At 38.9% G+C, this 27160-nt stretch overlaps 1 protein-coding gene across 1 annotated transcript in view; it reads right to left on the bottom strand.

Moving 5' to 3' along the window:
* csmd2 (CUB and Sushi multiple domains 2) overlaps nucleotides 1-27160 on the bottom strand; it is a 358433-nt gene that overhangs the window by 34158 nt on the left and 297115 nt on the right. The window contains exons 50-60 of the mRNA XM_047382994.1: nucleotides 26660-26848; nucleotides 24881-25066; nucleotides 21178-21372; nucleotides 20830-21003; nucleotides 20575-20748; nucleotides 20166-20339; nucleotides 15006-15194; nucleotides 13810-13983; nucleotides 9505-9687; nucleotides 7802-7978; nucleotides 51-230 (exon numbers count right to left, since the gene is read on the bottom strand). Coding sequence (XP_047238950.1) covers nucleotides 51-230; nucleotides 7802-7978; nucleotides 9505-9687; nucleotides 13810-13983; nucleotides 15006-15194; nucleotides 20166-20339; nucleotides 20575-20748; nucleotides 20830-21003; nucleotides 21178-21372; nucleotides 24881-25066; nucleotides 26660-26848 — 1995 coding nt within the window. The remainder of the gene's footprint in view (nucleotides 1-50; nucleotides 231-7801; nucleotides 7979-9504; nucleotides 9688-13809; nucleotides 13984-15005; nucleotides 15195-20165; nucleotides 20340-20574; nucleotides 20749-20829; nucleotides 21004-21177; nucleotides 21373-24880; nucleotides 25067-26659; nucleotides 26849-27160) is intronic.

Below are 27160 nucleotides of genomic sequence, written 5' to 3'. Positions count from 1 at the left end.
CTCATTTGCAAATTCATGATCTTTACTCACACCATTCAACACAAATGTACCTTTACAGAGCGGTTTGGTGCAATTCCAGGTTCGATCCTTGGTGCAGATGAGAGAAGAGGCTCTGTCAGCATCCATGGTATATCCAGGAGAACACTGGAAGGTGACGGTTCGGTTGTAGGTGAAATCATTCCCAAATCTTACTCCATTGGCTGGTACTCCGGGATCACCACAATTGATTACTGATGGCCGTAACAATGGAATGGAAAACATACTGGTTAAAACATGTTTATGCTACATTTTTCTTACTGTGTCTAAGGCACAATGTGCTGGTCATGTGTTTTATAATTTCACTTATAGCAGGTAATTCTGTGGTGTTCACTCTTCAAACAGGAAACTTACAAAAATCAGTAAGGGAGAGGGAGGAAAAAAGGAAGGAAGTAAGGACAGATGGATAGTTTGATGGATGGTTGGATGAACAGATGGATGGATGTGCTTCTTTTATACAAAAACCACTATAAAAAGTCTGGTTGGAACAACTTATTTTCAGAGATTCTGAAATTCAGAGATGTATGGAGGATGGTTCGGCCATAAGGCTTTGAGATAACCTTTTTTTCTTAAGTCAAATTCTCCACCTTGTCAGAAATGATAACACTGTGCAAGAATGTTAAGAATTATGCAAAGATGGAGCCTCAAAGTTAAATAAGTTTTCAATGAACTTGCAAAAGAAGTTAATTTCACAAACAAGCATCCAACATTGTTGGCGTGTTGGCACTTTCTTTAATGAATTACTAAGCAACAGAGAGAGCATACTGTGGAGACATTGGGGTTTTTACATTAGAATTAGAGCATTTTCTAATAAATCCTGTAAATGTATATCTTTATACATGCTCTGCAGAGCAGCTGCAAAAGAACCACAATTCTGGTTGACTTTACTCTATCACCTTGTAAAAAAAAACAAAGTCAAACAGTAACAGGAGTGAGGATTCCACTGTGCCACTCATATGCACTGCAGTTTACCTTTATCTGTAAATGTCTACAGGGGAAAAAAAAAAAAAAAAAGGGACATGACATCTAGCAAAAAGATGCCTTGAGACAATAAGGCATTGTTAAAGGAGCATAGCGCAAGATCCATGATTTTTGCAGAGGTCTGCCCCCTTTGGTGACAAGTTTAAATGACACCAGTGTTGTGCACGCACATGAAAGAAGAGAAAAAAAACTGGCATTTGCCGCTGCAACTTCAGTTGGTTCTTTAGAGGTGTAATGTCTTCTGAGGTAAGACAGTTGGAAGTATTATTTCATTATCTAATACTATATAAAAATATTTTAGTTTGTACGGAAATTTTTCATATCGAGTCAATAGTCAAATAATTGTTTTAGGGGAAAAACGCAGGTACCCTTTGAGTTGGTCAATAACATAGATATTTCACTTGATAACTGTTGTTATCAATTGTTTAGTTCAATGTATTGTTGGACCACTTGCTTAATATTGGACCATTTGCACGTTGCTGGACGCCACTAAGCCTTTCCAACATCATTGACCATTTTGCACCGCAGGATAGTCTGTCCTACAAAACCCAGCAGCCACTGCGGCTGATATGACGGGGCCGTCCCAGGTCTGACGTCACAGGAGGCAATATAGGAAGGCGAACATTTGAAAGAAGCTGCTTTTCACGCTGGAAACCGGACCAGCAAATGAAGCGCATCAATTTCTGGAGAAGAGTCCCAAGTGGATTTCATTTATTCTCCTTCGTTGGCCAACAAAAAATTCATGAAAGAGGTTTCTGGAATAAGAAGGCCAGAAATTTCACTTTGCCGATCGAAGACGTGAATTTAACACATAACCAAAACCACAGAGTTTCAAGGAGACGCAACTTTCCCTCCTTGCTTGGTTCTAGTCAACTGCTGATGGTCAGATCATATTTTTCCTTTTCGCCAAGGAGGCCAAAGGACGAAAATTGACCGCTCTTCCCGAAGTTAACTGTGGATGCACGTTAACTTCCAACTTCCCTCCCTCCTCCTCCCTCCCTCAGCTTAGAAGGAAGACTTCAACAAAGTAAAACCCATCCTTTTTATTTTTATTTTGTTATGAGGAATAACCTGGGTAGGAAAAAAGTAGGAAATTTTACTGCGATTAGAGTCGCCATTTAGAGTGTAATGTGTTCTGAAATGTATGTGCATGCCTTTGTTTTGAAACTTGCTGGTACTTTCGGAGACCGCCATGTCTCGCAAGTGTGTCTTTACTGTGCAAACACCTGCGCGCAGGTGCACTGTGAAACTGGACTGCTATAATACGCTTATGGTGAAAATCAACCATTTTCGTTGTCTTCAACTTTACTGCTTACTGGCTTGCAGCCAAAAGTTTTATTACCCTTTGTCCTCGGGGTTTGCAACATTCCTGCGGGAGGAAGGTTTATGACTGTGCATCTCACTGAGCTACACTTTCTGGCGGGCTGCGCTCCCATAGCTTCGTTCAACACCATATTCCCTTGTCATATTATCACGTTGGCCATAACTGCTGGTTGATAACTGCTGTTTTGCTTTATTTTGTTTAGTTAGATATTTTACCCCTTTATTGTGTAGAACTTTGCATGTTTGAGTAGGTGAAGATTATTAAATCGGAAGAGAAGATTGTATCAGGCATTGATTTAATAAATATTCACATAGATAAAAAGAAGGCGTTTTGTGTTTACTTTGTGCAAGAGTGATTCGTCAGTCAAAATAAGCTTAAAAGTTCCCCACGTTTCGGTAGAAACGGTTGATTAAACAGTGACATCTCTGGTAATAGTTATCAATTATTACTGAGTATTTAACAGTTGTAATTATCAAAGGCGTTGTGCCACAATTACAACACCAGAAGACATCCCTGGTCTCGATTCATAAATGAGGATTTTGGTTAAGAAATTAATTTTGTCAAATTATGATTGTTAATTATAATTCTTGATAAATATTAATTAATCAATAATCATAATTCCAACAGTATATAATACAACATGCATTTTTAGTATCAGCATAGTAGTAGCAGGGTAAACGAGAGTGCGCAGCACGTTGCACCCATGCGCAAACCCTGAGAATTTGGCCTGAATCACTATTTAATTAATTGACTAATCTATCCTGTAGAGGCAACTGCAGTAAATAGAAGACTCATTTTACAAGTTGGGCAATTGGAAGGGCATGTATGGGAAAGAAAATAAATAATATTTAACTTAAAAACTTGCACCTAAAACTTGTAGCTATGCACTGTTAATGTGTACATCCCAGAAAACCTTCTTCATAGGACAAGGAAACTACGCTATGTTAAGGTGTTGTGCTTTCCCTGGAACAAGAACGCACTTATCGTCTATCAGGCTTTTGGGATGCTTTCAGAGTAGGGGAAAAGCTTTTCAAAAACTGTCTCCACATTAACAAAAACTACACTGACTTGCTTTGTCCCGGCTTTACAATACTCTTTGATTATGGTGACATGTCCATCAATTACAAAATTACGTTGCATTACTTTAGCAAAGTAATGATGGGGGAGAGTATAGAACCTTCACCACTTTTGGGTGCCCTTTATGTAGAAAGTGTTTTAAGATCTGTTGAGCTTATTTAAACACAGAAAATATTCTGTCAATGTCTTGTAACAAGTAACTGTACAATCATCTGAAATTCTGAGCTTTGACATCTATTATGATGCTGCTTAAGGCTTAATCCTCTCCACTGACAAGACTGGCTGACCTCTATTTACTAGGGTTTCCTGGGTCTGTACAGCAGCTGTGTGCCTTTTCTGAGACATATTGATAATAGACTGTCAGGCCACGTCTTTTGATAGGATCATGATGCTTTTTCTACCAGAGGACCAAATAAGCAACTCTTCTATAAAACAGGAATAAACATAATTACCATCTTCTTCTTACATATTTTAGATTTAAATAAATGTCCTCTTCTCTATAGTGCCATTGAAAATTATTTAACACGCTTTGTTAAATTTGATTTACAGATTGGGATTTTATGAAATGGAATAACAAAAAGTACATAAAACATAAAACTGAAATTAAAGTAAAAGGGTACATGATTTTTTTTTTTTTTTTTGTAATACAAGTCTGGAGAGTGTGACATGCATTTGTATTGCTTTAGTCTCAAACCTCAAAATCAGACCAAGTGCAACCAATCACCTTTAAAAGTCATGTAATTGGAAAACAGGTTTGACTTGTGTATAATTAATGTCAATATAAATGCAGTTGTTCTGCTGGAGAGCATGCAGAAACAAAAAAACATAATGAAGGCCAAGGAACACACCAGGAAGGTAAGTATTAATGTAACAAATAGAATAGCAAAGTTATAAAACAATATTTTAAGCTTTGAACATCACCCAGACCACAGAGTAACCCTGGAAGAAAACATGTTAGCTGATGCAAAAGACATGAGACTGGAGCATAGGTTCATCTTCCAAATGGACAACAACACTAGACATACAGCAGGAGCTACAATGGAATGGTTCTATGTATTTAAATGGGCCAATCCAATTCCATAACTAAATCTAAATAAGAATTTCTGGCAAGATTTTAAAATTGATGTTCAGTGTCATTCTCCATCCAATATGAGCTATTTTTAAAAGAAGTATCCAAATGTGCATACACGTGCAAACTGTAAACCATACAATCTTTTCTTTAACTTTACAATTATGCCCTACTATGTGCTGGTCTAGCAAATAAAACCCATTAAAAACACTGACGTTTGTGGTTGTAACTTGACAAAAGGGTCAGAATAGTTTTACAAGTCCCCATCATTGAAGAATATTGGCCTAAACATTGCAAAGTAAGGGATTCTGGAATTTTCACTGCATTAAAACAAAAGAGTTGTATTTTTATCCATTCATTCAAGTATTTAAGGAAGTGTGTCTCTTTGTGTGTTGCATATAGGGCTGCAACTAACGCTAAAGCTATGCCACTTGAGGAGTTCTGGCTACAGCATATTTACAGATGAAGGTCTTCCATCTTAAATGTAAAATATATACTGTACAGACCAAAAGTTTGGACACACCTTCTCATTCAAAGAGTTGTCTTTATTTTCATGAATATGAATATTGTAGCTTCACATTGAAGGCATCACAACTATGAAGTAACACATGTGGAATTATATACTGAACAAAAAAGTGTGAAACAACTGAAAATATGTCTTATATTCTAGGTTCTTCAAAGTGGCCACCTTTTGCTTTGATTACTGCTCCGCACACTCTTGGCATTCTGTTGATGAGCTTCAAGAGGTAGTCATCTGAAATGGTTTTCACTTCACAGGTGTGCCCTGTCAGGTTTAATAAATGGGATTTCAAGCCTTATAAATGGGGTTGGGACCATCAGTTGTGTTGTGCAGGAGGTGGATACAGTACACAGCTGATAGTCCTACTGAATAGACTGTTAGAATTTATATTATGGCAAGAAAAAAGCAGCTAAATAAAGAAAAACGAGTGGCCATCATTACTTTAAGAAATGAAGGTCAGTCAGTCCGAACAATTGGAAAAACGTTGTCCCCAAGTGCAGTCACAAAAACCATCAAAGAAACTGGCTCACAGGAGGACTGCCCCAGGAAAGGAAGACCAAGAGTCACCTCTGCTGCGGACGATAAATTCATCCGAGTCACCAGCCTCAGAAATCACAGGTTAACAGCAGCTTAGATTAGAGAACAGGTCAATGCCACACAGAGTTCTAGCAGCTGACACATCTTTAGAACAACTGTTAAGAGGAGATTGTGTGAATCAGGCCTTCATGGTAAAATAGCTGCTAGGAAACCACTGCTGAGGACAGGCAACACACAGAAGAGAATTGTTTGGGATAAAGAACACAAGGAATGGACATTAGACCAGTGGAAATCTGTGCTTTGGTCTGATGAGTCCAAGTTTGAGATCTTTGGTTCCAACCACCGTGTCTTTGTGCGGCGCAGAAGAGGTGAACGGATGAACTCTGCATGCCTGGTTCCCACCGTGAAGCATGGAGGAGGAGGTGTGATGGTGTGGGGGTGCTTTGCTGGTGACACTGTTGGGGATGCTATTCCATACGGTTTGCGTTTAGTTGGACCATCATTTATTTTTCAACAGGACAATGACCTCAAACACACCTCCAGGGTGTGTAAGGGCTATTTGACCAAGAAAGAGAGTGATGGGGTGCTGCACCAGATGACCTGGCCTCCACAGTCACCGGACCTGAACCCAATCGAGATGGTTTGGGGTGAGCTGGACTGCAGAGTGAAGGCAAAAGGGCCAACAAGTGCTAAACATCTCTGGAAACTCCTTCAAGACTGTTGGAAAACCATTTCAGGTGACTACCTCTTGAAGCTCATCAACAGAATGCCAAGAGTGTGCGGAGCAGTAATCAAAGCAAAAGGTGGCTACTTTGAAGAACCTAGAGTATGAGACATATTTTCAGTTGTTTCACACTTTTTTGTTCAGTATATAATTCCACATGTGTTAATTCATAGTTTTGATGCCTTCAGTGTGAAGCTACATTATTCATAGTCATGAAAATAGAGAAAACTCTTTGAATGAGAAGGTGTGTCCAAACTTTTGGTCTGTACTGTATATTTTTTGTACCAGTTTGGCTTAATTACTGCTCTGAGTGGGTATTTCTTTACACAAATGGCATGTTTTAGTGTCTGTATTCTCCAGTTAATGATGTTTCAATTACTAAATTAGTTGACTATTATTTCAATTACTGATTAATCAAGATTAATCCAATTATTCCAAGTGTAGATTGCTCCCTTGTTTGGGTGGGTTGTTTTAACAAGTATTCTTCTTAGTAAAATGTGTTTTATCCCATCTGGGAAATGTGACTTTTTCAGGGTATGTCTCATCTAGGCATGCATTTTAGGGTGATAACATCTAAAGCCAACTCAAAGCACTATTTGAAATGAGATTGTTCCTAGAGGAGAGATCGGTATAGTTTGTTCACTGTGCAGATATATTCTGGATTTCCTCAGGAACAGAGCACAGACCGTTCGGATGGGTAAGCACACATCATCATCCCTCACTTGAACACAGGAACCTGGGGTATGTCCTCAGCCCCGTTCTCTATTTAGTATTTACTCATGACTGTTCCTCCTTTCACTCCACCAGCTCAGGTTTGCTGATGACATCAGTGTTGTAGGTCAATGAGTTGGCCTAAAGAGAGGAGATGCTGCACTTGACACTATGGAGCCGGACAAATAACTTGGCTCTCAACACCTCAAAGACAAATGAATAAATTATAGATTTCAAGAAATCTACGTGTACCACACATCCCTCTGGTGAAGATATTGAGAGAGTGGAGAACTACAAGTTCCTGAGTATCCACATCTCTGCTGACCTCACCTGAAACACACACATCTCACACGGTGGGAAAGCCCAACATAGACTTTATTTCCTCAGGAGGTTAAGGCCTGTTTATCTCCCTCACCAGCTGCTCATGAACTTCTACAGGTCATTGATAGAGAGCCTCCTAGTGTATTGCTGCACTGTGTAGTTCTCAAGCTGCTCACGGGAAAACAGAAAGAACCTGTTGGAGGGCAGCAGAACACGTTATTGGATCACAGCTGCCCTCTCTTACAGACATTTACACCTGCAGACTCTAGAAGAAAGCCAGGTTCATTGCAACTGACTTCACTAACCCCAGACACATTCTGTTCTCTCCACATCTATATGGAAAAAGCTTCAGGACTTTAAAAACCAAAAGCAACAGACTCAAAAATAGTTTTTATTTTTAGGTGATCCCATTCAGAACCCCAAACACTTGAAGATACCTTATGTACAGAATGTAGTAAAGATCTTAGCAACTCTATTGAAATACAAAAAGGTGGTAATTACCTGAGCACTCTGGCATGTTGCCTGTCCAGGTCCCATTTACAGTACAGTGTCGAGTAAGCAGTCCAGTAGAGTAGTAACCTTCCCTGCAACTGTAAGTGATGGATCTGGAAAAAGTCAGTCCATCATGAACAAGGATCTGGGCATTTCGTGGAGTTCCCGGATTTCCACAAGAAATCACTGTTAAAGAAAAAATAAATTACAAGAGAGAATCAGAAGGGATGTACTGTCCAAATTCGTGAGACCAGTACTGAAAGTACATTTTTAATTTATGAAAAGCTGTTTACACAGTTTGGATACAAACCAACTTCAAAAACTAGTTTTTTTTTAGTATGTCTTAGTTGAGTCAACATATCAACAACATAAAGCCTAACGTCTCCAGTGATAAAACTGTGTCAAATGTTAACAAACGTCATTATATGTAATCCGATTGGTCTTTATTTATTGACTGAGATGTTTCACCCTGTCATTTATTTTCAGTTACTTCCAATGCTGCCTGTCTGAAAATCTTCCTGATGTAGCTTGTTTCTCCATTTTCTTTGCCCGCTTTTTCAACTGCCTACTCCTACCACCATTACATTTTTGGAAATCCTACTTTGTAAGCAACTCTGCTTTGATGGACATATCCTTCACACGGAAAATCCCTTGGCGTCTCACTGTCCAGCCGCTAGCTCTGATCATTACAGTCTCCAGCTTGCCCCAAGCCATCAGAACCCTGGGGGCATCGCCCTCCCATCAAGACCCGATGTAGCCTGGGCCTTGAAGTCCCTGCCAACTGAGAACAGGTGGGCAACCTTGGCTAGTGAGCATAACACACATATTGTGAGGCATGGGACAGTTGTGCTGTAAGATGGAGGTAGAAGTGGGGGTGAACTAGAGTATAGAGAGTTGTGAGCTCCACCGGACATGGTCTGTAAGACGGGCATGATTCTGGGAATACTCACATCAGAGAAATATTTTTCTCGTGTGTCTTCAGAAAAGTTAATGCAATACTCTGCAAAAAACCTAAATAAACTTTCTGGTTGCTCCTTGAGGGAATATTTACTGCTATGTAATTAATTATTCATTAATTTGAAAACAAAAGAAAAATGTATATAAATTCTTGTTTTGAAGTTTATTCATTCACTTGACTCCCATTTACCTGTTCACACATATGCATGGAAATGACCATAGAACTTTGGTTTTAGGTGTTCACTTGACATGCACTTTGAGGTTTAGTTTAACGTTTGGAAACTGATGTCCAAATGGGACAATTGCTATTTAAAATAAGATTTTAAATAATTGCAAAAACTGTAGAATTTTTGAGTTTTCTATATTTGCAAATCTTTGAAGAATTCGATTCACAGTAACGAATAAAATCATTTTCTAAGGAAAAATGTATAAAGGTGACTAACCAAATGCAAAACAGAGAAAATAGGGTATCGGGCTTACTTCCTAAACAGAACAAATATTGCCTTTTTACACATCTAGATGCTGCTTTCCAGCAACGTTTCAAGTCACGTCTCTAGTGATAATTTACACTAAAACCATGCATCATTTTTCTATTTATGCCTCTGTTCCCCTTGCAGTAAATACCAAACCAGAACATTTAATGATTCATTATATTATGGGTCTCCTACCGAGTTTTTGTGTGGATGTGCCCAAAAGTAGTGTAAGTAACTGCAAAACCAAAAAACGTTTTAGCAAACAAAGTACAAATTCCTTACCATGGCACTCTGGTTGTGTTCCTAGCCATGTGCCATTGGCTAGACATGTTCTCTCTGGTGAACCCTTTAGAACATAACCAGGTTCACAGCTGAAACGCACAACACTGCCCACAGTAAACTCATCTCCAAGACGAATGCCATGAACAGGTATGCCTGGATCCCCACATAGACCATTTGATTCCCCTACAATGATAAAGCAAAAATCACACACAGATAACATTTGTAAATGAGCATGCATCAGAAAGGAATTCCGCAGACTAATGCATAATTGTGTAATTAGAAGAATGGAAACCAGTAGTTTTGAAGACATGTATTTTCCCATATAGATCCAATGAGAAAATGATAATTTCCTTCCTAGTACATTTTTATCTTGCCAGTTAAGTTTGCTGTTTTCTTTATGTTGCACAAAGTTCAAAATATGATGTGGATTTTAACATCATAGTTCAACAAAAAATAATATAACTTGCTTCAATACCTCAAGATCTTTTGTTCATAACACTGAGAGCTACTATGCTCACTATTCACTTTACAAGACAACAAGGAACATTGTATTACCACATACAATGCTTTACAAAAGTATTTAAACCCCTTAAACTTAGAAGTATGTGTTACATTGTAAACACATACTACAGGGTATTTTATTGGGACTTTATGTGATAGACAAATTAAACATAACAAATAATTAAAAAATTAAACACAATTTAGAAATGAAAATCTGGAAAATGGTGCATATATTTGTATTCAGCCCCCAACCTAACCAATTGCTTTCACAAGACCCATAATCACTAATAGAGTGTATAAAGTAAATTGTGTGTTTTTTAATGTCAACCTAAATACAGTTGCTCTGTAACAGCGTCAGAGTTTTGTTAGAGAACAGATAAACTGCATCATGAGAACCAAAGATGCCAAGATGCCCATGGTTACTCTGGAGGAGATACAGGTCCTTCTCAAAATATTAGCATATTGTGATAAAGTTAATTATTTTCCATAATGTAATGATGAAAATTTAACATTCATATATTTTAGATTCATTGCACACTAACTGAAATATTTCAGGTCTTTTATTGTCTTAATACGGATGATTTTGGCATACAGCTCATGAAAACCCAAAATTCCTATCTCACAAAATTAGCATATCATTAAAAGGGTCTCTAAACGAGCTATGAACCTAATCATCTGAATCAACGAGTTAACTCTAAACACCTGCAAAAGATTCCTGAGGCCTTTAAAACTCCCATCCTGGTTCATCACTCAAAACCCCAATCATGGGTAAGACTGCCGACCTGACTGCTGTCCAGAAGGCCACTATTGACACCCTCAAACAAGAGGGTAAGACACAGAAAGAAATTTCTGAACAAATAGACTGTTCCCAGAGTGCTGTATCAAGGCACCTCAGTGGGAAGTCTGTGGGAAGGAAAAAGTGTGGCAGAAAATGCTGCACAACGAGAAGAGGTGACCGGACCCTGAGGAAGATTGTGGAGAAGGGCCGATTCCAGACCTTGGGGGACCTGCTGAAGCAGTGGACTGAGTCTGGAGTAGAAACATCCAGAGCCACCGTGTGCAGGCGTGTGCAGGAAATGGGCTACAGGTGCCGCATTCCCCAGGTCAAGCCACTTTTGAACCAGAAACAGCGGCAGAAGCGCCTGACCTGGGCTACAGAGAAGCAGCACTGGACTGTTGCTCAGTGGTCCAAAGTACTTTTTTCGGATGAAAGCAAATTCTGCATGTCATTCGGAAATCAAGGTGCCAGAGTCTGGAGGAAGACTGGGGAGAAGGAAATGCCAAAATGCCAGAAGTCCAGTGTCAAGTACCCACAGTCAGTGATGGTCTGGGGTGCCGTGTCAGCTGCTGGTGTTGGTCCACTGTGTTTTATCAAGGGCAGGGTCAATGCAGCTAGCTATCAGGAGATTTTGGAGCACTTCATGCTTCCATCTGCTGAAAAGCTTTATGGAGATGAAGATTTCATTTTTCAGCTCGACCTGGCACCTGCTCACAGTGCCAAAACCACTGGTAAATGGTTTACTGACCATGGTATCACTGTGCTCAATTGGCCTGCCAACTCTCCTGACCTGAACCCCATAGAGAATCTGTGGGATATTGTGAAGAGAACGTTGAGAGACTCAAGACCCAACACTCTGGATGAGCTAAAGGCCGCTATCGAAGCATCCTGGGCCTCCATAAGACCTCAGCAGTGCCACAGGCTGATTGCCTCCATGCCACGCCGCATTGAAGCAGTCATTTCTGCAAAAGGATTCCCGACCAAGTATTGAGTGCATAACTGTACATGATTATTTGAAGGTTGACGTTTTTTGTATTAAAAACACTTTTCTTTTATTGGTCGGATGAAATATGCTAATTTTGTGAGATAGGAATTTTGGGGTTTCATGAGCTGTATGCCAAAATCATCCATATTAAGACAATAAAAGACCTGAAATATTTCAGTTAGTGTGCAATGAATCTAAAATATATGAATGTTAAATTTTCATCATGACATTATGGAAAATAATGAACTTTATCACAATATGCTAATATTTTGAGAAGGACCTGTACATAATCCCACAGCTCAGGTGGGAGAATTTGTTGACACAATCATTAGTCATTCCTCAAATCTAACCTTTAACTGACCTCAATAGAAAAGAGACAAAGCTATTGTTAAAAGACAGACTTATGAAGCACCATTTAAAGGTTACCACACGCCTTATAGGAGACACAGCAAACAAGGAAGAAGGTGCTCTTGTCAGATGAGACAAACATGATACTCTTTGGCCGACATGAAAAAGGCTATGAGTGGAGGAAAACTAACACTGTATATAACTCTGATTTAGTTCCCACAGTGAAACATGATGGTGGCAGCATAATGATGTGGGGATGCTTTTCTTCAGCAGGTACAGGGAAGTTGGTCAGAGGTTTTTGGAAGATGGATGGAGATAAATGCAGGGCATACCTGTAAAAAAAAAACACTAAGAGGCTGCCAAAGACTTGAGACTAGGGTAGTGGTTTAGTTTTTAGCAGAACAATAACACTTAACATACAGGCAGGGTTAATATGGGATGGTTTAGATCAAAACATATTTATATAGTTAGACTCCCCCAGTTAAAGTCTAAACCTAAATCTAAATCCTAAATATGTGGTAATACTTGATGATTGCTGTTCGTAAATGCTCCTAATCAGATCTGGCTAAGCTTAAAATTAAAGCTTAATTTAAGCTTAAACTGGCAGAGAAGAATGTACATGATCTTCAGTTTTTAGATGTTCAAAGCTCATACATGCATACCCTGAAAGACTTGAGGTTAAAATTGCAGCAAAACATGGTTGTGCAAAATGTTGACTAATGGTTTTTGAATGCAAGTACATTGAACACATTTGAGACTTTATATATTCAGAAGATTTTGAAAACCATGTATCATTTGTCTTTGGTTTCACAACTATGCACTACTTTACATATCACATAAAATTACAACAAAATACCTTTTTATACAAGTTTGTAGTAACATGCCAAAATGTGAAAACGTTTAAGTGGGTATGAATATTTTTACATGGTGCTGTAGTTAAGATAAACATCAAAATTAAAATGAAAGAATTGATTGTCCATTGAGAGAACACCAGAAAACAACTGTAGGACATACGTGAATATCATATGTAATGACATTGAACTGTCAGAGTGCGACTTTACTTTCAAACAGCTTGTGTGCCTGCTTGTACAACTTTATACCTCCCTAAAACTATCTGCGTTTGTTCACTTTTCTATCCCATCTGTGTGAATATGTGTTTGAACATATGGGGATGCTTGGGTCATTTAATGTGTGACGCACTGAAGCCCTGAAGTAAATAGTTGTTGAGGTAGAGGAGTATGGGGGCCTGTGTTTTTATACTGCATCATAAACAAGCATTGATAGTTCTCACTCTAATGAGCACAAATTAAAACAAGTTTATGGAGGAGACCGTTTACCCTTGATGTCTGTAGAGCAGACGGGTACCCCCATCTTTGATCCAACTGTTTTGTAAATATCCTATAAACAGATGCCACTCAAAGTCTTCATTTGTTGCTTATGCTGTATAAAGGCATCTATATAAATGGGAGTTGAGATCCCAGCTGAATAAATTAAATGTTAAATAAAAAATTGAAAGAGGATGGTGACTAACCTAAGACAGGATAATACTTTTGCTTGTTCAAGACTCTTATTTAAGGAGATTTTGAATATTAAGTTGAAGTCTTTTAGAAAATGTCATTTGGTAGAATACAGATAGACTTGGATGGACTGGTAACGCTTAGTGACCATTCCGTTTTGGTGTAGTTTTTCATACCAGAGCAATGTGGTGGTGAGCCGCTCCACTGCCCGTCCAGCTGGCACATTCTGGTAGTGTTTCCAATGATGTTACGTTGGCCCATGCAGCTGTAGCGAATGACTGAGCCCACTGTTCGACGGTCACCAGAGATCTGAGCGTATGGAGGCATGCTGGGGCGGTCACAAAGCACCACTGTCCAATCACAGTAGAAAAGTAAGGAGACAAGTTTTAAAAACCTCCATTTAGTGTGATTATTCTGTGTTTTTAGCATAAATTAGACATACTTATTGAAACCAGCTGGTGATAATTTTCATTTTGAGCAGCCCTAACCATTGATTGTCTGTTTGGTAACTCAAAAATCAAATGTTTTATTCTCCATTGGTAAACCCACTACCAAGTGCTACCAAGTCAAGCTAAACAACAATACTCTTCGGAGTTAAAGTGGTTTCTGCAGGAAGAGAAGGTAATTATCTATTTTCAGTATCAATGAGATTTGAAAATATCAAGTCAAAAGAAACACAAAGAGGTGTAGAAAGCTATTTAAAAAGAAACTGTATATTCTGCGGAGGCATTATGGCTGCTCATTCAGACTGCTATAATATAGACCTAGAGTTTGGAAGGTGCTGATCATCCATCACCTCTTTACCATCTTCATTTTTAAATATATAAAAGAAAGCCTTCTGTCAAAGGATGTCAGTTTGTACCCACCTTGAGGGTATTTCATCAAACTGGCAATTTGTCTGGAATCAAATTTAGCAGATACCAGGAAGATTGAAAGTCTAACGGCAAAGTTGCTGTTTCATTGTTTTAATCTTTGGGATATGTTGGATTTGGTGATGTTTGTGGCCTTTGCAAAACCTTATCATTAAAGTCACATCGATATTGTTTAAGGAATACATGCAATGCTTGTGGTTTATATGTATTAATGGTAAGCCATGCAAACTGTGTAAATTGCTAATGCAGGATAGCAAATAGTGAAACATGTCAACTCCAAACTCTGTCTTACAGCTACTGATCAGTTTATATAAAGAATTACTGCTCTTGGCAGGAATGCTAGAAAAATGTGCAGCTCTTAAATGGAGATAAGGAAAAACAAACAAAAACAATCCATGCATCTTTGATATAAATGTAAAAATGTTCAATTTAAATCATCTTCTTTTACAAAGTATTTAAAAAAAAAAAAAAAAAAAACTGCTGATTTTACTTTTACTCACACAGGCATTTGGGTAAGGAGCGGTCCCAAGTGCCATCTCCTTGGCAGGAGATGGAGCTGGTTCCCAGCAGATAATAGCCAGGGTTGCAGCGGTAGGTCACCGTTGTCTGGAAGCTGTACCGATGTGGCCCACTGGACAATACCTGTCTAATGCTGTTCTCCACATGGCCTGGCTCTGTGCAATTTACAACTGTGGGCATTAATGGAGCAGAAGGGGAAAAAATGTATAAGCACCTCAGTGAAAAATCGTTTGTTTAAACCACATTTGTATATCACATCTGAAAATAGTCTCCTGCTGGCTGAGAGACAGCAAAGGAGATGGATGGAGAGCTCACACAGGTAGTTAGGGAAATAAATGTGAAACAAATTATAGGGAATACAGTAGCCTATATTATTATTGTAACAGAGTGTTAACCAGTAACAATCACAACCAATCTTGGCTATCTCATACAGTACATGAGCCGTTATCTCATTAAAGTCAGCAAAGCCAGGGTTGCTATTTAACCTATACATACATGTATATATTGGTGCCAAAGCACTAATGGCTTCCAAAACACACTGTGGGTTTGCCTGTAGCTATTATAGCCCAGCTTGCGCTGCCAGCTTCACTCCTATGAATATGTTTTTGTTCCAGCCAAACTGAACCTACTGTATGCTAATGTGTGTAAAAGCTTGCTCATTTCCATGCTCCCAAGCTGTCCAGCTATGCTAAATCACCCGCAAAAAATCTTTTATAATGTATTCCTCCCAGTAGAGTGCTGACCTGTGGTGCCATCATTTACAACTTACTGCATAATAACTCTACAAAGTGTATTTGAAGCTGTGGAGCTGTTTCAGTGAGGGGCATTCCGATCTTGGAAGTCGGCTTTCATCAAATATGCTCATGCATCATGGGCTGAAAAGGGTTCCAACAGTTGTCTAAACAGGCTGACCTCTTGGACATTTTCTGTGTGGCTCAGTGTGTAAGAAAGAAGGAAAGGAATGAAAGGAATACAAAGTATAATGGTGAGAGGGGAAGCTGAGCTGAAGTAATTTATTTGAGTCCAAATCAATGGTGGGACACCTTGTCAACCTCTTCGCATGAGTAATGTATGTATGTGTGTGTGTGTGTATATATATATACAGGAGTTGGACAGTGAAACTGAAACAACTGGTTTTAGACCACAATAATTTATTAGTATGGTGTAGGGCCTCCTTTTTGCGCCCAATGCAGTGTCAATTCGTCTTGGGAATGACATATACAAGTCCTGCACAGTGGTCAGAGGGATTTTAAGCCAGGATAGTGGCAAGGTCACTATGTGATACTGGTGGAGGAAAACGTTTCCTGACTCGCTCCTCCAAAACACCCCAAAGTGGCTCAATAATATTTAGATCTGGTGACTGTGCAGGCCATGGGAGATGTTCAACTTCACTTTCATGTTCATCAAACCAATCTTTCACCAGTCTTGCTGTGTGTATTGGTGCATGCCATCCTGATACACGGTACCGCCTTCAGGATACAATGTTTGAACCATTGGATACACATGGTCCTCAAGAATGGTTTGGTAGTCCTTGGCAGTGACGCGCCCATCTGGCACAAGTATTGGGCCAAGGGAATGCCTTGATATGGCAGCCCAAACCATCACTGATCCACGCCCATGCGTCACTCTGGGCATGCAACAGTCTGGGTGGTACGCTTCTTTGGGGCTTCTCCACACCGTAACTCTCCCGGATGTGGGGAAAACAGTAAAGGTGGACTAATCAGAGAACAATACATGTTTCACATTGTCCACAGCCCAAGATTTGCGCTTCTTGCACCATTGAAACCGACGTTTGGCATTGGCCTGAGTGACCAAAGGTTTGGCTATAGCAGCCCGGCCGTGTATATTGACCATGTGGAGCTCCCGACGGACAGTTCTGGTGGAAACAGGAGAGTTGAGGTGCACATTTAATTCTGCCGTGATTTGGGCAGCCGTGGTTTTATGTTTTTTGGATACAATCCGGGTTAGCACCCGAACATCCCTTTCAGACAGCTTCCTCTTGCGTCCACAGTTAATCCTGTTGGATGTGGTTCGTCCTTCTTGGTGGTATGGTGACATTACCCTGGATACCGTGGCTCTTGATACATCACAAAGACTTGCTGTCTTGGTCACAGATGCGCCAGCAAGATGTGCACCAACAATTTGTCCTCTTCTGAACTCTGGTATGTCACCCATAATGTTGTGTGCATTTCAATATTTTGAGCAAAACTGTGCTCTACTAATTGAACCTTCACACTCTGCTCTTACTGGTGCAATGTGCAATCAATGACGACTGGTTACCAGGCTGGTCCAATTTAGCCATGAAACCTCCCACACTAAAATGACAGGTGTTTCAGTTTCATTGTCCAACCCCTGTATACAGTGTAAACATATATGTACATATGGGGGCTGCACGGAGAACCGGGTACTCCGGCTTCCTCCCACAGTCCAAAAACATAAAAACATGACTGTTAGGTTAATTGGTCTCTCTAAGTTGCCCTAATGTGTGTGAATGAGTGTGTGCTGGGATGTTTGTGTGTTGCCTATCAGTTTAGGTGAAGGCCATGTTTCGATAGCTTTATAGTTGTACTACTATTTCAGTTTCCGAATGATAAATTTAACAGTGTTTGTTGAGATGCTTAAAGCCTGGGATATTGTTTTGTAATCTTTTATCCCCTTAAACGTCTCTACAACGGTATCCCTGACCTTCCTTGGTCTTTATAATGCTCTTTGTTCACCAATGTTTTCTGGTTCACATTTGTTTTTCTCCCACTGAAAGCTGAGACTAAGAGTGAGATGGATGAAGAGGATGCAACCAGAGTTTTGTTGCTCAGGAAGAAAGAGCGAGGCCCACACTTTACAAAATGTGTCACAATAGCTGTAATTAATGTAATAAATCTGACTGATAAAAAGAGTTGTAAGCTGCTTGTGTCTTCACATCAAAAGTGAGGATAATAGATATCAAAACAGCCGCTCACATCTATTCACACAAAAACTTAGTAAAGTACACAATCTTCATATAACATGGATCTAAGACTCTGCATCTGTGCTAAAACAAGGTTGATCTTAATATGATGTCACTGCTAGAGAAAATAGATTTTAAGACATGTGTTTGGTAGGAAATCTTGTCTGCTTATATATGTAGCAGGAAAAGGAACTCTTTATAAAAATAAAAAAATAAAAAGGATGTCTGTGAGATTTGTTATATTTCCATCACTCCAGAAAAGTATTGAATAACACCAAATCCCTTTTTTCTCATTTAAAACAAACTCGAAAGTCAATCAGTCACTTTTTCTGTCACAGCTTTTCACATTTAGGGCCCGACTTCACAAGCAGCCCCTGTCTATTCCTGTCACAAAGCCTTCAGATAGAAACGACTCATACATAGATATGTGGCTTGTTGCAAAAAACACTGCCAAATTAAAAGGCTTTGTTTCACTCAGGCGAAGCAGAGCTGAGTAATTCTTATTCAGAACAAAATTCAAGACGCAAGTCTCCACAGGCTGCTGTCTTTCATACATCCTCAAGGATCTGGTGTCTGTCTTTGGATTTGTCTCTGCATGGCTATTAACTAACACTGTTTCCCTCACACATGTGCGCCTTAGGGGATAAAAGAGGCATTGACGGTGAGAGGAAATAATGTCAATTGGAAATATTATCTGGAACCTCCACGGACCATTTGACTGAGGCTGATGTAATTAAATAAACTGGACTCTTCTTTAATTTTTCATTTGAGCTTCCCCTAAATGTAAGACAGTTAAATTCCCTCTCCCCAGGGTGCCTCTCTGCTTCATTTCTACACTCTCTATGATTAAGGTGACCTGTGGTCAAAGAAGATATATTAGACAATTTAATACTTACCCACACCAACAGATGAACATATAAAAATAAATTCATAGGCCCTAAGCACATCTTTGAAAATTAGATATTTTTCTTTCAACATTTTTACTTTTTTTCCCCGTTTTATTTCATATTACAACTGCAAACTTCAATGCAGTTTTTTTGGATTTTATGTGTCTAACACAAAAACACAAAATAGAGTGAAATTTGTAAGGAGGAATATAACACATTAATTTTAAAGATTTCTTTTTAAAAATGCACTTCTTTTTAGCCCCTGGGAAACCACGTTGTTTAACAACATTTCAATACATTTGCTGATGCAAATTTTTGGGGTTTATTAGCTTGCAGATCTGTGATAAATATTTCTGTTTGCAAAACAGCTCAACCTCAGTCAGATTGAATGGAGAACATCTGAACAGCATTATTCAAGTTTTTTAACACCTTCCAGTACCATCTTGTGTTTACCTCCATCCATTCTCTCATGAGCTTTTAAGTTTTTTTTGTACTGTTCCTGTCTGATACATGTTTTTGTAAGTGAAGGACTGCAGATGGAAATGAACTCTGAGAGCAATAATGGGGTAGAAATCATATTTCCCTTTGATATGAATGCTCTTATACATGGTAACTGTCAAATGAAGTGAATAAACAAACAAGCTTCTCTGGCCTTGTTAAAGTAAAGCATCCCAACAAAACGATGCTACCACTGCCATGTGTCATCATGAGATTTGTGCTTTAAGGGTGACGTGCTGCATAAGATGTTCAAAACTTGGGATATTGCTGCATAATCTAACCCTACTTTAAACTTCACCACAACTTTATCCTTGACCTTTCTGTGTTCCTTGGTCTTCACAGTGTTGTTTGCTCATTAATGTTCTCTAACAAAACTTACTGAGTTGGAATATCACCCTTGTGGTCTCAGTTTAATAAATAAGTTAGTTCTGAAGGTAATTCAATGGACTGGAATTTCTTATGGGCTGTAAGAGTAAGGGGGTTAAAAACAAATTAACCCTCCATTTGTCACATTACTTTGCGTTGCTTATCACATAAAATTTCAATAATACAAGTGAAAAGCCATGCATAACATGACAAAATCTGAAAAAACTCAAGCAGTATGAATATTTTTTTTCAAAGACATTGTACATGGAAAAACTTATTTTGTCTGCAAAAAACATTTTTTTTCCAAGTATGGAAAATTTTTTTTTCTAATATAATGTCCTTGCTTTTAAAAATCATACTGCTGCAAAATAAAGGCCTTGCTGCTTTTTTTATCCATTTAATTCTGGTGAAATCATAAATGCACTGGCAATCTTTTTGGCACTTACTTTTACACTTAGGTAGGGCGTTGTTCCATTGTCCATTGGCCTGACAGGTAGATTTAACAGCTCCGTGCAGAACATATCCAGTATTGCATACAAAATGCACAACATCATTTAAGTTGAACTGGGTTCCCTGGGTCATGCCAAACGTAGGGTTTCCAGGGTGGCCGCATGTGATTGCTGAAAGAGTTAAGGGACAGTTCAAGTCATTGTTATAGGTCAAATTCTTAAGAAAATGGACACAAGCTGCTGTTGATAAAACATATCAAATATTGAACACACTTAAAACAATAGCTAAGAACAAGTTTCTTAATAACAAATACACAGCAATTAAGGTCTGACCTTTCAGGACCTTTAAGCATATTCCACCATCTAGGGTTTTATAAACACATTTCTGATTGGAGAGGCAACTTACGAACACAAACAGGGGTGTTTCCTGACCAACGGTGATCCTGTTCGCAGATTCGCACTGACACACCAATAAGACGAAACCCTGGGTTACATTGGTAAACAACGCTGCCTCGAAAGTTGTAATTCTCCCCAATTATTTGGCCATTAACTATTGGCTCTGGAGTGCCACAATGGCCAGCTGTGAACATAAAAGGGAAAGGAAAACGGTACACTTGAGGCCTTTTTTAATGTTATTATGTTTTTGGACTGTGGATCTCACCTAGACACTGGACTTGTGTTCCACTCCAAAGCCCATTGGACATACACTCCCGTACCCGAGATCCCACCAGGGTATATCCTGTGTTACAGGAGAAAATTGCTGTGGCTCCATAAACAGTCAAAGTTCCAATCTTGTGACCATTTGGTGGTGTGCCAAGGTCTCCGCAGGAAATAACTGAAATGAGAAAACTAAATATTATACCTTATGTCAGACAATACGATTTAAAAAGCTTGCGTATAAAGGTAGATAAATTTGGGTGCATTTATTTTGATAGAGCTGCTGATAAAGCAAATCCTTCAATCATGTATAGGTGTATTAAGCAGCAGAAAGACAACAGCTTTAACTTACTGTCACAGACTGGGCGAGGATCAGGGTAGTTCCAGGTGCCATTTGCTTGGCAGCGAATGATCCTTTGACCCCTGTAGTAATATCCTGGGTCACATATGAGCATCATTATAGCATCATATTGGTTTTGAGTGCCATAGATTAGTCTCCATCTTCCATGTTCAACAGCAGAGTGGCTGATGTCAGAGCAGGTGGCCGCTGTAAGGTAACAGAACATTATTTATACATTTTTGACAATAAACATTTTATGCCTTCTTAACGCTGAACTATGTTGTGTATCTTTTAGGAGTGTAATGATACACCCATCTCACAGGGGAAGGAGATTTTAGCTATATTTTGTAAAAAACTAAGAATCCCCAATTCATCTCTAAGAGTAAACATTTCATTAATCACAAACAGTGTTCTTAAGAATCCTTAATCAAAGTAATTCAGTTTAGGTGTGACAAGTCCAGCAAAGCAATTTTTAATTGTGTAACTCTAAGGTAGTCCTAAGGCCGTAATTTATTGTGTTTTCTCACAAAAACAATAAAGGTTTCATACATTTTACACAAATGATGATCAAATGCAGTTCAGACTCAGCATAAAACTATGAAATAGCCATTTATGTTAGTGCCAGTATTTAATTTATTTTTTTTAACTTTTTGCAGCGGTAAGCCATTTGCTGTATTGTCAGATCTTACAATTAATTTGTATCTAGTCTGTAACTCAATTATTGTTTTTATTTATTTATTTATTTTTTACTGAGAACCCAAATGCTACATGCTAGCATCAACAAGGTCTCTTATAAAACAGTTTACACCTTGAATGGAAATATTGTGGTTTTCAATATCGTCTTGATTCTTTTGTATTTTAATCTGGTAACCTAGGGTCTCATATATAAAAGAGTGCACAGCTTTCATACCAAAGGTTGGTGGTAGAGAGAAATTCTGAAACTTGTGGTGCACAAAGATTTTTTATTTACGCAACCATAGGTAGACATGTTACCACACATGCTGCTTCCATACATCTCAATTTGAGGTGAATTGGCCGCATCTGCAGGTGATGCTTGAACCGCCCAGTCCCCACCCATAAATACATTTGCAAAATAGTATAAATAGTTGCAACACAACCACCACCTGTCCAATAGCCATGGTAATGGTGGCGTTCAATAAGACGAGAAAGGGGAGATTCACTGAATATAAAATACAGATCTCTGTGTCCGAGGTGGAGGCATACAGTACAAATTCATTTGGCAATATTTCCCCTGGTATAAGTAATGCAATAAAAAAAATGGAGTGGCAGAAGGTTAAATGTCATTATCATGGCAGGAATAAAAAATATTTAGCAACTTATGTGTCAGATCAGTACGACATTATCTAGCTTCAGCACTGAACTCAATTATAGCTCAATTATATATGATTCAGGACGTCACATTAAAAAGGAGACAAACAAAAAATATCACTTTAGAAGCCAGCCATCGCAAACAGAAGTTTGTTTGCAACACAACTATTATTAGAATAATGATACTTACAGTATTTTTATAGTATAAAGGAATACTGAGTTGAACGTGCCATTGCATTTGTGAGACACCTATGTGCATCAAAAATACAGGGGTTGGACAATGAAACTGAAACACCTGGTTTTAGACCACAATAATTTATTAGTATGGTGTAGGGCCTCCTTTTGCGGCCAATACAGCGTCAATTCGTCTTGGGAATGACATATACAAGTCCTGCACAATGGTCAGAGGGATTTTAAGCCAGGATAGTGGCCAAGTCACTACGTGATACTGGTGGAGGAAAACGTTTCCTGACTCGCTCCTCCAAAACACCCCAAAGTGGCTTAATAATATTAAGATCTGGTGACTGTGCAGACCATGGGAGATGTTCAACTTCACTTTCATGTTCATCAAACCAATCTTTCACCAGTCTTGCCTTCAGGATACAATGTTTGAACCATTGGATGCACATGGTCCTCAAGAATGGTTCGGTAATCCTTGGCAGTGATGCGCCCATCTAGCACAAGTATTGGGCCAAGGGAATGCCATGATATGGCAGCCCAAACCATCACTAATCCACCCCCATGCTTCACTCTGGGCATGCAACAGTCTGGGTGGTACGCTTCTTTGGGGCTTCTCCACACCGTAACTCTCCCGGATGTGGGGAAATAAGTAAAGTTGGACTCATCAGAGAACAATACATGTTTCACATTGTCCACAGCCCAAGATTTGCGCTCCTTGCACCATTGAAACCGACGTTTGGCATTGGCATGAGTGACCAAAGGTTTGGCTATAGCAGCCCGGCCGTGTATATTGACCATGTGGAGCTCCCGATGGACAGTTCTGGTGGAAACAGGAGAGTTGAGGTGCACATTTAATTCTGCCGTGATTTGGGCAGCCGTGGTTGTATGGTTTTTGGACACAATCCGGGTTAGCACCCGAACATCCCTTTCAGACAGCTTCCTCTTGCGTCCACAGTTAATCCTGTTGGATGTGGTTCGTCCTTCTTGGTGGTTTGCTGACATTACCCTGGATACCGTGGCTCTTGATACATCACAAAGACTTGCTGTCTTGGTCACAGATGTGCCAGCAAGACGTGCACCAACAATTTGTCCTCTTTTGAGCTCTGGTAAGTCACTCATAATGTTGTGTGCATTTCAATATTTTGAGCAAAACTGTGCTCTTACCCTACTAATTGAACCTTCACACTCTGCTCTTACTGGTGCAATGTGCAATCAATGAAGACTGGCTACCAGGCTGGTCCAATTTAGCCATGAAACCTCCCACACTACAATGACAGGTGTTTAAGTTTCATTGTCCAACCCCTGTAGGTTGCACATATATTGAAGGAGGAAGCATTCTATTCACTAAAGCAAATTAATGACTCCCTTTATCTGCTGTACAACACACTTTCACGCAGTGTTCATTTGTGTACATGCCAATCTCTGCGTGAAAAATTGTGCTTTTAGTGTGTGCGCATGCTTCGTACATGTGGACCCTGAACACATTTTTTCATGTTCAAAGTAAATAATTCCCCTAGATTGTACACTATGTTTGTTCAGCAAGTAATTCCATCTGAATTACTTAGTTTTGGGAACTTAGATTTTATCTGTAGTTCATTTATTGCAATGAAGACAAATGCAGCACTATCTGTTCTCTACCATATAAATACATTTAATGCCTCAGTATGACTCACTGAATATTGCTTCAGATCCATGGCTCTCAAAATGTTGCACAAATACCATTAATTACATTCAGCCTGTTCTTAGTGCTACTCAGAAGAATCTTTGGTATGAACTATTAATAAGATAAATACAAATGTCATTCACTGCCACATGGTGCAAATAAGCAGAGCCAGTAAAAAAGATGAAAAAACTGTTGGCAGGTATTGCTGTTTTCTCACAATATATGAAACAATTTGTTGGGTTCCTTGGAGATCACATATATAATTTCGAAATGCTAAAATCACAGAATTCAAAGTCTACATTTTAAGGGCTTAAGTGAAAAATGCATGAAACAATGCATTAATTAATTAACAGATCCCTCCTATTTGAGCCTATAAAAAACACATTCACAGTAAAATTCTAATCAGATTGAGTTTACTCATAGAGATCTTAAAAAAATAAAGTTCTGTCAGCATCAAAACATATCTGAGCTTAAAATGTTCCTGAAGATTTTTTTTTCTGTCTGAAACACAGAACCTAACCAGACAGTAGAGGAAGTACTCACGAACACATCTTGGAGGGGCCTCAATGGAGCTCCACCTCCCAGATTCTTGGCAAACCACTGAGGTGGTAAGAGGACCGGCAAGCCGAAACCCTGGATTACATTGGTAGGTGACCCTGGACCCAAGGGAGAAGTCTTGGCCAACAATGCTGCCGTTAACAGGGGCAACAGGCATTCCACAGGACATGACTAGAAATAACAAAATGATACGTAGTTGGGTAAAATATCATACAAAAGTGAAAAAGAAATACTTGTAGAAATTAAAATGTGGGCAGTATGCAGCGTACTGAGTTGTCAAAAGCATTTCTGCATAGAAAGCAGGTGCTGATGTGCAGCAAACATTAGCATGAAACATAATTCACACAACAATAAACAACCAAAATCTCAAAAAAAAATGTATGTAATATTTATGGAAAAATACACTTGCAATAGAACTGAATGCACACTCAATAGCTTCTCTAAGGCTACGTTCCCACTGCAGGTCTTAATGCTCATATCCGATTTTTTAAGGAATCTGATTTTTTTATGTGGTCGTTCCCATTACTTTGAAAATGTTGCGGCTCCAAACTGATTCGCATGCGCATAAGAACAGTAAGTGCATTGTCAAGAGCAGCACAACAATAAACACGGAGAAATAGGTGTTGTGGTTTAAGTGCACAACAGAAGCCATTTATTGTGTCAGCAGTGCTGTGTGGGAAAAACCTGAATAAGAGAACGAGAATAAGAGACAGTTCATTCAGAACTTTATCATGTCGAGGGCAACGCTTAATCATATATGTCAGCACCTCTCCTCCCAACTCCACAGACCGAAGACTTGATACAATCGGACTGTAGCAGATCATCGCATGCTCTGTAACCTCAATAGCATTTTAAAGTCCTCTGTTTGAACGGTTGTATACGAATTTTACAATACAATCTATGTCCCACATCCAGCATCCTGCAGTTTGAACGGAGCATTATGTGCGTGCTTTGGCTAAAACAGAAGATTGGTTTGAAAACATATAGTGCAAGTGCAGTTTTAGATTACATGGTTCTATGTTTGATAAAAAATATGTAAATACATATTTTACAAATAGTTGTATCCCATGAAGATAAAACATTAGCATTAATTTCTTGTAAAGCTTAACTAGAAACCATTATTTGGCCAACAGTAATTTAAAATACTATCTTCTTTCATCAATCAACAGATTTTTATTGATGATTTTTTCTTTTTTTGAGTTTACACCCTCATTATCAATTCTTTAATTGAAAAAAGAAAAACCCTACATCCCCAAAATTATTATTCCTAAAAAGAATATGCAGCATGAGAAGAACACTTAAATCCAGTAATTGAAATGTCACTAAATTTCCAATGACTCTTCAAAAACAGGACAAAAAAGCAATAAAGTAAGCCTCCTGGAGGTATGCCTTAGGCTGAGGAACTGCTAGTGATGCCATGCTGTCAACTGCAATCACCCTTTGATCCAAAGCCAAAGGATTCTGTAAGACATTTTCCCCTCAATCAGTTAAAACCTGAGAAACACAGCTTCCAAAGTTGATTTGCAGCGATATTCTGTTCAGTATGCCAGTCAGAATACAAGTGATATAAACTTGTTTTTTAAGTAATCACTTAATGGTGGACATCACATTAATTAGATGCTATAATATGTGTACTAAAAGTATAAAATCTCCGACTCAGATAATTTCTGCAAAGAGATTTGACTGACATGATTCAGAGAAAATTAAAAGGATCCAGTGTCTGATCTCTCTTTAGTCCTTACAGAGCATGATAGGGGCTTTTACCTTGGCAAAGTGGTACTGGGGCATTCCACTGATGGATCCCTTGTGCAGTGCGGGTGCATGTGGCACTAGTCTGGCCAATAAGTCGGAAGCCCTGGTCACAGCTGAAGCGCAAAGTACTGCCTAATTTGGACCCAGTAAGACTGTGCACTGTGCCATTTACTGGGTTATTTGGAGGGCTGCAGTAGGGTGCTATAAATAGAAGAGTAGATACAGATTTATACAAAAACACAGAACAAAGAGTGTGACATCTTAAGTAAACAATGATGCAAGATGACGTAAGTAGTTGTTGAGAAGGCGAAAAAAGAATGCAGGTTTAATGACACAGTCAAAGATCTCTGTTGAATCTTTCTCTTGTGCTGAGGGAAAGGTTAAAGCAGACACTGCTGCCTAGAGATGAGAAAATTGATTATTAAAAACTAATGTACTGCAAAGCAAAATGAAAGTTTGTCAGCAGCTGTGGATGAGGATCATAAAAGTGATGGATACATAATAACAGGAACA

This window comes from Girardinichthys multiradiatus, chromosome 13 (assembly GCF_021462225.1).
Source record: "Girardinichthys multiradiatus isolate DD_20200921_A chromosome 13, DD_fGirMul_XY1, whole genome shotgun sequence".
Classification (NCBI taxonomy): Eukaryota; Metazoa; Chordata; class Actinopteri; order Cyprinodontiformes; family Goodeidae; genus Girardinichthys; species Girardinichthys multiradiatus.
The sequence above is the reverse complement of the archived record's forward strand: the minus strand, read 5'-3'. Positions and strand labels throughout refer to the sequence as shown.